Here is a 13,119-nt window from a genome sequence, read left to right on the forward strand (position 1 = left end):
AATGTGTTGTAGGAGAATGGAATTGTGTGTTTATTATTGATAATAGGAGCCCTTATATAGGAAGTTACAAGGTATACAAAAGGTAAGAGAATCCGAATACAATTGAATACCTATAACACTTTCCTATTACAATCTTAAACCCTAGTTTGTAGAGGCACACTATGTCGACATCTTTCAACAAATCTCCTTTTCTAGATCTCTCTCTATCTCTCTCTGTGGCTTCTCATATATAAAGAAATGAATAATTTCAATGGAGGAACTAATATTGACCCATCAGAACCATCCACTTAAGAGAGCTGGAAAATTAGAAATTTGCACCTCTGTCTTTCCGGGATTCAAGTTCTGTTTGACCTCCATTTCAAAACCTCCACCATCCAAAAACCCCCCCCACAACATCAAAAATATCAAACATTTGTTTTTCTTTTCCATCACTTTCAAATCCCTCACAACATGCACCCCACGTTCCACTAACGCCCACATCAAAGAAAGGAAAACTAATCCCCCCCAAAACCCAAAGAACATACATCTTTCCCCGATTTCTGAAAAAAATAAACGAGATAACGATCATCAACAACCACACCCACAACAAGAAGAAAAACGGTTGTTGTTGTTCTTGATCAGTTGGAAACTTCTCATTTTTTTACGCTTTTTCTCTCTCTCTCTCTTTACCTTGTCCTGCAAGTAAAACAATAAAGAAAGTTGCAGCTAGCCGACAAGATTGATCCCTCTCCATCAACCCCTGGCAATAGGTTGAACAGCAGCGCTCATGCCTTGTTCTCCCTTGTCCATTCTATAAAGGTCTTTCTCAAAAAGCTGAAAATGGTTCGGGCTCTCGAAGACGAAGAAGAGACTTACAAGAAAAGGTTGCACCATCTCAGGGAGATTCATGGGACCGCAGGAAGGCATGCCAAGAGCTTGAGCATTGAGACTTCAACAGCATTAGATTTTGAGGATGAAGATGGTGGGGATGGAAGTCAGACGCCTACTGAGCCCGACGGTAAAGGCCTCAAGCCAAGGCTGAGCACGAAGGAAGCTGCCACCGCTGCCATAGAAGCCAAAGAAAAGCAGCAGCAATCTGGTGAGTTGACAAGAATGGTGTTTGATGTAATCCCTAGCTGAGATCAAATAGTTTGTATGTGATCGAGTTTTTATGTGATTTGGTATTTGGCCTTTCATCCAGATATGGAACAGATGAGGGAGAGGTTTGCTAAATTGCTTTTGGGTGAAGATATGTCAGGCGGAGGAAAGGGCGTTTCTTCTGCTTTGGCATTGTCCAATGCCATCACAAACCTCGCTGGTATGTAAATGTGGTACAAATAGTTTTAACGTGAATCTTAAGAGGGTCATGTGAAATGAAATATGGATGGTTTGATTAGACTCAGATGGTAGCATTGCCATATTATTAGTTTTTTCTATTGGAAAGGTTAATTATATATTTCTGATTCCATATCCCTCAATTAATTTCTGTTCCATTTGCAATTCAGCTTCTGTTTTTGGAGAGCAAACTCGCCTAGAGCCCATGTCTGCGGATAGGAAAGCAAGATGGAGAAAAGAAATAGATTGGTTGTTAAGTGTCACCGATTACATTGTTGAGTTTGTTGCTTCACAACAGAAGAACAAGGATGGATCCAATATGGAGGTACAATCTAATCTCTTCTAGCGCTTACGTTGTGCACACATTTCACATCATCTTGATAAGAGGTTGTGTGTTTTGATTTGATAGATAATGGTGACCCGGCAACGGACAGATCTTCTCATGAACATTCCTGCCCTGAGAAAGCTTGATGCAATGCTTATTGTATGTCCTCAATGCAATATGGTCAATGTCTTATGTGGTTAATCTACATGGATTATATTCCTCTAACAGAAGCTTATAATAATCAGGACTGTCTAGATAACTTCAGAGGCGATCAGGAGTTCTATTATGTATCCAAAGATGCTGATGAGAAGGAGAAAGGGAATGCAAAGAGAAAAGATGACAAATGGTGGCTACCTACTCCTAAAGTTCCACCAGATGGTTTATCAGAAGCGGCAAGAAAATTCTTGCAGTATCAAAAAGATTGTGTCAACCAAGTGCTTAAAGCAGCCATGGCCATAAATGCTCAAGTTTTAACAGAAATGGAGATTCCCGAAAACTACATTGAATCCCTTCCCAAGGTAAAGAAAGAGGGAACTAGAACTAGTCTCATTAAAATGCTACAATATTACAATTTTAGACCATTGATAAGTTCTCTATTGATTTTTTTTTTTTGTTTTATGTAGAATGGGAGGGCAAGTCTTGGTGACCAAATCTATAGGAGTATTACAGTCGAATTCTTTGATCCGGACCAATTTCTTTGTGCCATGGACTTATCGTCTGACCACAAAATTCTAGACCTCAAAAACAAAATGGAGGCTTCTATGGTGATATGGAAGAGAAAGATGAACCAAAAAGATGGGAAATCTGGCTGGGGCTCAGCTGTGAGTTTGGAAAAGAGAGAGCTCTTTGAAGAGAGGGCAGAGACCATCTTACTCCTTCTCAAGCAGAGGTTCCCTGGAATCCCTCAATCTTCATTGGACATAAGTAAAATTCAATACAACGCGGTAAGAGCCTCTTTGACTTCTTGATTCTATAGACTAGTTCACATTTTCCCCAGTAGTACTTATAATATGTTTGTAGTCAATTATTATGTACCCATGTAACACTTGGTTATGCTTATGAACTTATAAGAAGGATTATTTCTTGGCTTCATAGGATGTGGGGCAGGCTATTCTCGAAAGCTATTCAAGAATACTAGAGAGCTTGGCCTTCACTGTGTTGTCTCGAATTGAAGATGTACTCTATGCAGATTACGCTGTGCATAATCCATTACAAGCAGTAAGTAAAAGGCACAATTTCATAGAAAAAACTACATCATCACCTACAACTTCTCCAGATAGGAGCATGCTAAAAGAAGAAAATGGGGGAACAGAGACACCGACTTCGATGACATTGTCGGATTTCATGGGTTGGGGCTGTGATCAAGGTGACAGCGAGGCAAAGAAGGAACAGGAGGCTGCAGCAGAAGACGGTGAGGTCAAGCATCCACACATACAGAAATTAGCCAACATTGTGACCAACAAGAAGATTTCATATCTAGAGACCTTGGGTGGAATGAGAAGTCCAACAGCACGCCACTAACAGCATTTATAGGGATTAATGAAAGAAGAAAGAACCAAAAACAACGGAGAGTGAACGACAGATATCAAAACATAAAAGAGCTAAAATTCTTGGCCTTCAGATGTAAATTTCAGACCTGTATGTTCATTCTTTGAGCTGTGATTACTTACTTCCATTCTTTTCATTCCTTTTGTAATTAGGGAAAAATGAGATAATCCAATGGGGGTGTATATCAAGCATTTTGCATATGATTTAATCTGTAGAGAAATGGCTTTGTAGTCTGAATCAATTATAGTTTTGAAGACTTCTCTTTGACAGAGTTGGTTCCTAGCTAACGCATTTCTGCTACAAATTCTATGAGACAGTCTGCAATATTTTGATCATAAATTTCTCACTTAACTGATCAAGAACCTTAGATCTGATATCAAATGACCTTGAAGAATCATAGTCAAAAAATAATCTATTAAAACAGAAAGTTCCCCGGATTGCACCAGAAAGGATATCCTTGAATAATCAATTAAGGGTCTTACTCCCACATTAGACAAACTTTACAAGTACAAAAATAGAGAAGCAATTACATTACATACACTGAAAATATTTCAAAGATGAAAATCCCAGAGAAGTAAAATCAGAGCTTGCCACGTGGTCCCAGCTTTGGGGGAAGTTGTGGGCCCTTCTTAATGGGTAGAAGGTCATCTGAGGCAGTGGCACTAAGGTAAGCAATGGTGGAAGCCCCTCCCAAGATCAAGAACTTGAGCAGCAACCCTCTCTTGGTGAATGGAGCAGCAAATGTCTCAAAGAACTTGCTCTGAAGTTGCATAGTTTACAGTTTAGTTATACTTAGTCATCCAATGTCTAGTAACTTCAGTCTAAAATATGCATGTATCTGTTAGCATTTCTTCAATTTCATAGCTATTAATTGACTAACTAGCACGATGATAAATAAGATGAGTACTAGGTCAAATTAGTAACCAAAACTAATATGGCTGTTACTCTAAGCTATTGATCAACCAAGACAGTTTAGATGACAGAGGATTATAGACATATCCTATGTGTTATAATTTATTAACAGTAAGAAAAAGATAGATGACTGCGTTTAAAATATTATTAATAAAGATAATATGGCTGAATTATGAATGAGTGTAGCAAATCGGGAACTTATGTCAAAAGCTTTCATCGCTCAGTTGGTTAGAGCACCCGTCTTGAGTACAACTCTCAATGAAAGCACATTTCCTTTCTTCTTTTTTCTTGATTATTTTGGTTCTTTCTTTTTGAGATCAAAACACACCACACGTCCACACATATGTTATGTAGTGATTCTAAAATCAAAACACAAATGATTTTTTCCTAGTTTTTTTTTTGGTTCTTTCTTTTTGGGATCAAAACACACCACACATATGTTATGTAATGATTCTAAAATCTAAACACTAATGAAAGTGGTGAGATAGAGAACCTGAAGAGGGTTGTAAGGTGAGGGGGCATCTGAGCCGTACAAGTCCCATTTTCCAGTGGTGTTGCCCAGATCCTCAAGGTCAAAGTAAACACTTTTGTCACCATACTTGGCCACCACAGCACCACTCCTACCCAACACACACACCAGCACATAACAAATAAGCTCAAAATGAGAAGATAAGTAAACCATTGTTCTTCTTCATGCATGGAAATACAAACTTACTAATTTTCAGTACCTGACATTTCTGGGTCTGAGGGTCTGGCGAGTGGGCTTGACGACGAGCTTAGTCCCGGAGAGGGAGCTTCCTCCAAGGCCATTGATGGTGGCTGGTTGAACTGCTGCCAAGGTTGCCAAAGATGCCATGGTGATTTATCTAATGGAGGTCGACTGGCTCTATCTGACCAAGTACTAGTTTTGTTTTCTGTTTCAGCTGCGAAGGACTTTAGGGAGGGAGATGAGTGTGTTTGGGTTTTTGATGTTTTGCATGGATCTTAGCATGACACGTGTATGATGGATCCGCTTAGTAGGATATCGAGCTTCACTTATGAGATGCCATGTGGAGTGGAAGCAGGATAACCCTATCCTTGTTGATAATCAGAAATCTGGTCAGAATCAATTAAACATAAATATTTGTAGTTCTTCTTGGCTGAATAATTCTGAAGTCACTTTCACCACTTTGAGTATAAAATGTTATAGTAAAGGAGAAATGTGCCTTCTTTATAGAGTAGTTCTCATTTTTAGGACGATAAAAAATAATTTCATCATCCCAAAATTTCAAATTTGAAGGCAAATAGTTCTATAAATAAAAAATTGTTTAAGGAAAAAGAGATTCGAGAGAAATTGTAGTGAGAATTGTGTGTCATATTATTGAGAATAGGAGCCCTATATATAGGGAATACAAAGTACTAGTTCTAATGTTACAATGAATACCAATCCGTATAGGATTGAGAAATCTAGAACCTTCTCTCCTATTTCTACTCCTAGTTTGATAAGGCACACTAAATCGATATTCTTTCAACACTCCCCCTTGTGCCGCTCAAACTTGGTGATGACGCTTCATCCGTTGCCTCGTTAAAAACCTTGTCAGGTAACAAAAACCCTGTGGGACAAAAATAACCCTGGTCGAAGGACAAAAAGAGCACAACACGTCCTTCACTCTTCGAGATCGAACATGTAGACATCATAACTCCCCCTGATGTCGATATCTCCCCCTGATTGCTACAATCGTGGGAGTTCAGATAACTTTCTCAATCCGATGTTCCTTACATGTTTCTCGAAGGTGGATTTAGGTAACGACTTAGTGAATAAGTCCGCTACATTTTCCTCTGATCGGATTTGATTCACTTCAATCTTTAGAAGTGCTTGTTGTTGCTGATTATAAAAGAATTTAGGCGATATATGCTTGGTGTTGTCACCCTTGATGAAACCTAACTTCATTTGCTCAATACAAGCTGCATTATCCTCATAAATGCATGTAGGTTCATCTATGGTAGACTTCAAACCACAACTTCCTTGAATATGTCTAATTACAGACCTTAGCCATATGCATTCACGCACGGCTTCATGTAGAGCAATAATCTCTGCATGATTTGAGGAAGTAGCAACAAGAGTCTGTTTCGTAGACCTCCAAGATATCGCAGTGCTTCCCATGGTAAAGATATAACCCGTTTGGGAGCGACGTTTGTGAGGGTCAGAGAGGTACCCTGCATCAGCAAAACCCATCAAGACATCATTGTCGTTTTGATAGAGGGGGATAGGGTGAGGTCGGCCACCCCTGGTGGTGGTGACGGCGTTGGCGGCAACATGGTCAGCCACCTTGTCATGGTGGACAGTGGCTCCATGCCTAATGGGGTACGATCCCATTCTTCCGTCATTCCTCTTCTCTCTGTAGGGATAAAATAGGCCCATATCAATCGTACCCCTTAGGTATCGAAAGATTGTCTTTACACCAATCCAATGGCGACGTGTTGGCGCAGAGCTATGTCTAGTTAACAAGTTCACTGCAAATGAGATGTCTGGTCTTGTGCATTGAGCTAAGTACAATAATGCGCCTATTGCACTTAAATAGGGCACTTCTGCCTCTAATAGCTCTTCGTCCTCATCCTTTGGACGAAACGGATCTTTTCCTGGCTCAAGACTACGACTGATCATGGGAGTACTTACAGGCTTTGCTTTACCTTCATTAAAGCGCCTTAAGATTTTCTGAGTATATGCAAACTGATGGATCAAAATCCCATCACTACGGTGCTCGAGTTCTAAACCGAGACAAAACCGTGTTTTCCCAAGATCTTTCATCTCAAATTCGGATTTCAAGTATTTAGCAGTTTCCTTTAACTCATCTAGAGTTCCAATTAGGTTCATGTCATCGACATAAACTGCTACGATTGCAAATCCGGAACTTGTTCTTTTAATGAACACACATGGGCATATTTCATTATTAATATATCCCTTCCCAATCAAGTAGTCACTTAGACGGTTATACCACATCCCTCCGGATTGTTTTAATCCATATAGTGAGCGTTTTAATCTTATTGACAACGCGCTCCGTGGTTTAGAACCACTTGATTTGGGTAATTGAAGTCCATATGGAACCTTCATATATATCTTTGAATCTAGATCCCCATAGAGATATGCTGTAACCACATCCATAAGTTGCATGTCAAGTTTTTCGGAAACTACCAAACTGACAAGGTAGCGGAACGTTATAACGTCCATTACGGGAGAATATGTCTCCTCGTAGTGGATTCCAGGGCGTTGTGAGAAACCTTGCGCCACGAGGCGGGCTTTATATCTAACCACCTCATTTTTCTCATTACGCTTTCTAACAAAGACCCATTTATGGCCAACAGGTTTTACATCTGGGGGTGTCTGCGTTATAGGCCCAAATATCTGTCTCTTTGCTAGTGAGTCCAATTCAGCCTGAATCGCACCTTTCCATTTAGGCCAATCCGCTCTTCGTTGACATTCTTCGACAGAGCGAGGTTCGATATCATCATATTCTATAATTCCTTTTGCAACATGATATGCAAATGCATCATCAATTGCCATAGAATTTCTATCCATCATCTCATGTACACTAGTGTAATTCATGGAGATCTCCATATTCTCTGGAATTTGGTTCTGACATTGGAGCGTCCCCCAATGATGTCTCTTGGACATAACCATAATCTGGAATATTCTCATGAGATGGATTATTTACATCGATGATTAATGGATTATTTTGTGTCAAACTCGCTTTCTTTCTTGGGCGAGAATCCATTGAACCTATGGGCCTCCCGCGTTTCCTGGCGGGAGCTGTGGGCCTAGCCACAACGTCACTACCACTGTAGACGTTGGCGCCATGCTCAAGTGCCCTTAAGGTGGCGTCATGTCCTCTAATTTTAGGGACATCAATCCTTGCAGGCATGTTTGCAGCAGGTATGTGTGATCTCGTCACTTTAGCGATATCAGAAAACGCATCAGGCATCGATTCTGCTACGTTCTGAAGATCGAGAATTCTCCGCACTTCAATTTCAGACTGTGCGGTTCGGGGATCAAGATGAGACAGAGTGGGGACAGACCACGACAATTCATGTCATTCCTGTTGAACATTGATGTTCTTATCTCCCCCTAACGACGGGAAGACTGTCTCATCGAAGTGACAATCCGTAAATCTAGCGGTAAAGAGATCACCTGTCAAGGGTTCTATGTAGCGGATAATCGTTGGAGAATCATATCCAACATAAATGCCTAATCGTCGTTGAGGACCCATTTTGGTGCGCTGTGGCGGCGCAATTGGCACATAAACTGCACACCCAAATATGCGTAAGTGTGAGACATCAGGCTCATACCCAGTCACCATCCTGTGACGCAGAAAAGGGTTGAGTGGCAGTGGGCCTCAGACGAATAAGCACAGCTGCATGCAATATTGCATAGCCCCAAGCAGAAATAGGGAGATTGGTGCGCATTACCAAAGCCCTAGCGACCATTTGTAGTCGTTTAATGGTGGCTTCTGCGAGACCATTTTGGGTGTGAACATGAGGAACTGGATGTTCAACTTCTATCCCAATGGACATGCAATAATCATCAAAAGTCTTTGATGTAAACTCCCCAGCATTGTCTAATCTTATAGACTTAATAGGATGATCAAGGTGGTGAGCCCTCAACTTAATAATCTGTGCTAGGAGTTTAGCAAATGCAGCGTTCCTAGTGGACAATAGCAGGACATGTGACCAGCGTGTCGATGCATCAACCAACACCATAAAATATCTATATGGTCCGCATGGTGGTTGAATAGGTCCACAAATATCACCTTGGATTCTTTGCAAGAATGGTATATTTTCTTTAGTGTCCTTTGCATAGGATGGTCTCGATCCTAATTTTGCTAAAGAGCAGGCTTTGCAGAACGAATGATGGGCTTTAGAAACAACCAATGAGGATTTTGGTTTAGCCATGAAGTCACATTGGACTTAAGAAGTAGAAATTGGAGACAAAGAAGCCTTGGTGGCGTCAAGGCCACCCTGAGGCCACAGGGGTATGGCGGCGCCGGCCAAGGATGGACAGATTTTGGGGTGAACGGCGCCGTGAGGCGCAGGGGCTCCTTCGGTGTCTAAAAACCGAGTTTTACTTCTTTTCGTTCTGAAAAATGGATGTCCGTGTGAAGTCTTTAATATACGGATCATCATATCACGACCTAGATGTCCCAAACGGTCGTGCCAAAGCCTATATGTGTTAGAATCCCATAAATCATCTCTCATAACATGATTGGATTCAATTATGCGAATAGTGGTTGCATACAACCCACTAGATCGACACATAAGTTTCTCTAAGACATTTTTATGTCCGTAGTCATTAGAGGTGATGCAAAGGAACTCTTGTCCATTCTCACAATGCGTTTCTGCATGAAAACCATTGGCTCTTATATCTTTAAAACTCAATAGGGTTCTTCCTGCCCTAGGAGCATAAAGAGCTTCGGTGACATTTAAAATTGTGCCATTTGGCAACATAAATTGGGCTGGTCCTCTACCATGAATCAATGGAGATGATCCAGCCATCATAGTCACGGAAGATCGAGATGGCTTCATCCATAGAAATAATTGCCTATTTCGAAGGATGGTATGTGTAGTAGCACTATCCACGAGGCATTCTAGCTCTTCGGGAAACATATTGAAAAATAATAAAGTTCGGAATTAAAATATGTCCAAGACATTGAATCAAAATAAATCGATACTTTATTAATAATAGTCAATGATTACATCAAAGTTTCTTGACCAAAAATCTAATCCAATATAAAAATCAAACCGTAGACAAATCGTAGTCACTCAATCCGTTCGGTAATTTCAATTTAGTTGTGACCAGGTAAGGTAAGGCGAGATTTTGGTGGAGCGTTGCTCACTTTTAAAACCGTTCTCTCAGATCAAACCTTGCCTAGACATCACAAGTACTCTTGAGTAAAACTAAGGGAAAGAGTTAATACAATAAGTCATTTTATTGATTTAAGGCATAATTGCCATTACATAATTCTTGGAAAATAAAATGAAGGACTATACTAATCAAAATCTGCTACATCCTTGTGCAATTCTTTGTCAGATTTGAAGTCCGCTATGGTGAGATTGACGTTGGCATCATCACCATCTTCTTATGCTTTGGCAAGATAGGCTTCATGCTCTCTAAAGTCTCTATATGCCTTGTAATGCATGCGCAGCTAATTGCTTGCTTGCATTGCATTGCTTGAACCAATTTTCACTTGATCCACATCGATGACACATGTCATTGTGATTTCCTCCCCTTAATTGAGGTGCATTATTTGCACTTGGGTGGCGTCCCCTAGAAGAATTGGCGCCATTCCCACGGTCTTGGACGTCTCCTCCATGTCCTAGAGCCCCACGGCCTCCTCTCCCACGTTGCCATGTGTTGCCACGTGTTCGTCCTTCATTCTAACGATTACCTTCCTTCGTAGGGCAGTTATATGGACCAAAACATCCGTTGTGTCCCTTATTTTTAGGGTTCCGCTCCTTGCGCCCTCCTTTGGGTGCATGATTATAATTCGCCTCTTGAACACTCTTAGTTCCTATAGGCCTTGAATTATAATTCTTCACGAGGATATTATCATGTTTTTCAGCTACAAACATGATATTAATTAGCTGATGAAACCTCGTGATCCGTCCAGTGTTGAATTCTGTTCGATATTGCTTTGATAGCAAAATAGCTGAGACGGGAAAGGTGGAGAGAGTTTTCTCAATTAGTTCTTGCTCTGTGACAGGTTGTCCACAGAACCCCAACATGGTTTTGAGGCATAGAACTTCTGAATTATATTCAGCTACAGACTTGAAGTCGGCGAATCGTAGATTGCCCCATTGAACTCTCAAGTCAGGGAGGAGGGTATTCTTGACGTTTCCAAATCGCTCTTCTAGCGCAACCCATAATTCCCTAGCATCCTTGATTGCCATGTACTCCAATCGGAGTGATTTATCCATGTGGCGTCTCATCAGGATGAGAGCGGTGGCATTATTTGTAGCCGTACACTCAAATAAGAGGTCGGGATTTGGTGCTTGAATTACGGGTAGGATCCCTTTTGAAGTGAGATGGTTCTCAACATCCGTGACCCAACTATGATATTCCGAGCCAGTTGAGTCAAGGATATGAAAGTCAAGCTTCGGCTTCGACATCCTGAAAACAAGAAGAAGAAATATATTAGTTTCGGAGTTAAAACTTCCACGACAACTAATAAATAATAAGATTTCCGAGCTATGCTACCAAGAAATCGATTTCCAAGAATGATTGGATTAGACCGAAACAATGATGTTTATTATATGGTCATAAATCGATGCTTACGGACGCTCTTAGTCCGAAGTCTTAAGAACGCTCTTAGTTCGTTAATTGCGTGAATCCCCACGATTCCGCTTTTGAAGAATCGAACCCACGTTATAAGAAAGGTGGGATGTAGAAGAAGGGAGGTTGCAAGTCCCCGAAGAAAAAGAAGTAGAAATTAAAATTCGGAAAACATGAACTTTAATTTAAAAACTTACTTGTTGAAAATTCGGAGCAGATTCTGTTCTGAACATCTTGTACCTCGATTGGTGTACAGATCTCAATATAACTCCGATAAGGCTGAAATTTGGAGGTTAGATGGAAGAGACAGAGACGAACAACTTTGATGAAGTTTCGATCTGAGCTTCCGAACTAGACGTTTCGAGGCTTGCAATAAGACGGATGTGCACAGGAAAGGGAAAAAGATGCAGTCGGTGTGCGTTGGCTTGTTTGCACAGCAGGGATGCTTCGTTGGCAGTAGGCTGGAACGCATGGCTGCAGGGAGGGGCAGCAGGGGCTGCTGTGCAAGGTTGAAAACGCACGGGCGAGTGGGCTGCAGCGAAGGCTGGGCTAGCTCAGGCTAGGGGCTACTTTGTGAATGAGTTTTGGTTTTCTGTTTTGTGGTTAGAGTCGTGCTGATAACGTGTTTAAGGAAAAAGAGATTCGAGAGAAATTGTAGAGAGAATTGTGTGTCATATTATTGAGAATAGGACCCCTATATATAGGGAATACAAAGTACTAGTTCTAATGTTACAAGGAACACCAATCCGTATAGGATTGGGAAATCTAGAACCTTCTCTCCTATTTCTACTCCTAGTTTGATAAGGCACACTAAATCGATATTCTTTCAACAAAAATAAGTACGGTGCAAATAGTTAATGGAAAACAATATGTTGTGTTTTTATAATGGGTATGTTTCGAGGATTGAGGACTTTCTAATCAACAACTTTAATAAGGTCTTTATAATCAACGATTTAGAAGACTTACTTTTTAATTACGTTACAGGAAATCAACAGTTCGATGTTTATGTATGCATGAGTAGATTACTTTTGAAAATTTTCTTCCAAATTACTAATTGTTAAGGTACCAAACTAGATCAAATCAATAAACAGACCAAATCTGTCAAACATGAACCGTTCATGTTCATAACTGATAAATCACGATTATGAATGCCTTAACGATTTCAATTTAATTGAAAATTTGCATAAATGATCTACATATGAATATCAAACATCAACTAGACCTCATTTTAGTGGTTCTCATTAGAAAGCTCTCATATTTACAATATTTGATCGAGACCAAAAGTTAGCAAATCATTTGAAATCATAATCTTTTTACTTTTTCATGGCCTCACTTTTTCAATCTTGCAAAAGTAAAAAATGATATTAAAGAAGAGTTTTATCTAAAAGTAATAAACCATTTCGCCAACAAGTAGCTAGAAATGTTATTGCTTAGAAGCAAGAATTTATAGAGAAAATTTAATTGAAGTCTAAAAATTAAACACTATGGAGTCTTTTGGTTGTTATTGAAGTCTTTTGGCGACGAAAGTTTCATCGACATACGTGCTTCCTTTTTTTTGTTGACTTCTATTATGAGAGGCTTCTACAAATACCATCTTTGTGGGAAAATGTGCATTTATGTTTTTGTGGGAAGCTTTTGTCGACACATCGTCAGCAAAGGTGTGCGAGCTCTAGTGCTCACCAATTTTGTTCTTGATGATCCTCAGTGTAATCTCAAG

At 40.2% G+C, this 13,119-nt stretch overlaps 2 protein-coding genes across 2 annotated transcripts; one reads left to right on the top strand and one right to left on the bottom strand.

Annotated features, from left to right (window-relative positions):
• The first annotated feature begins 410 nt into the window (after positions 1-410).
• LOC112190597 (rop guanine nucleotide exchange factor 12) lies at positions 411-3,753 on the top strand. The gene is made up of 7 exons (XM_024330046.2): positions 411-1,078; positions 1,181-1,297; positions 1,485-1,639; positions 1,724-1,798; positions 1,885-2,157; positions 2,263-2,583; positions 2,735-3,753. The coding sequence occupies exons 1-7, from the start codon at positions 820-822 to the stop codon at positions 3,158-3,160; spliced, it is 1,626 nt and encodes a 541-aa protein (XP_024185814.1). The 5' UTR covers positions 411-819; the 3' UTR covers positions 3,161-3,753.
• On the bottom strand, positions 3,625-5,040 carry LOC112190599 (photosystem I reaction center subunit VI, chloroplastic). Its single transcript, XM_024330047.2, has 3 exons — positions 4,828-5,040; positions 4,593-4,719; positions 3,625-3,947 (listed from the first exon to the last, which is right to left on the bottom strand). Exons 1-3 carry the CDS (start codon positions 4,953-4,955, stop codon positions 3,768-3,770), a joined length of 435 nt encoding a protein of 144 aa, XP_024185815.1. The 5' UTR covers positions 4,956-5,040; the 3' UTR covers positions 3,625-3,767.
• Positions 5,041-13,119: the final 8,079 nt, after the last annotated feature.

The sequence above is a fragment of the Rosa chinensis genome, chromosome 2 (genome assembly GCF_002994745.2).
Source record: "Rosa chinensis cultivar Old Blush chromosome 2, RchiOBHm-V2, whole genome shotgun sequence".
In the NCBI taxonomy this organism is placed as follows: Eukaryota; Viridiplantae; Streptophyta; class Magnoliopsida; order Rosales; family Rosaceae; genus Rosa; species Rosa chinensis.

What these genes read in the sequence shown, in the direction of transcription:
- LOC112190597 (XM_024330046.2), top strand. Translation starts at nt 820, where the DNA reads ATGGTTCGGGCTCTCGAAGACGAAGAAGAGACTTACAAGAAAAGGTTG. An exon ending in AGAAAAGCAGCAGCAATCTG is followed by an intron (nt 1,079 to 1,180) that starts GTGAGTTGACAA and finishes CCTTTCATCCAG; the next exon opens with ATATGGAACAGATGAGGGAG. An exon ending in ACATTGAATCCCTTCCCAAG is followed by an intron (nt 2,158 to 2,262) that starts GTAAAGAAAGAG and finishes TGTTTTATGTAG; the next exon opens with AATGGGAGGGCAAGTCTTGG.
- LOC112190599 (XM_024330047.2), bottom strand. Translation starts at nt 4,955, where the DNA reads ATGGCATCTTTGGCAACCTTGGCAGCAGTTCAACCAGCCACCATCAAT. An exon ending in CTCAGACCCAGAAATGTCAG is followed by an intron (nt 4,720 to 4,827) that starts GTACTGAAAATT and finishes TGTGTTGGGTAG; the next exon opens with GAGTGGTGCTGTGGTGGCCA. An exon ending in CACCTTACAACCCTCTTCAG is followed by an intron (nt 3,948 to 4,592) that starts GTTCTCTATCTC and finishes ATGCAACTTCAG; the next exon opens with AGCAAGTTCTTTGAGACATT.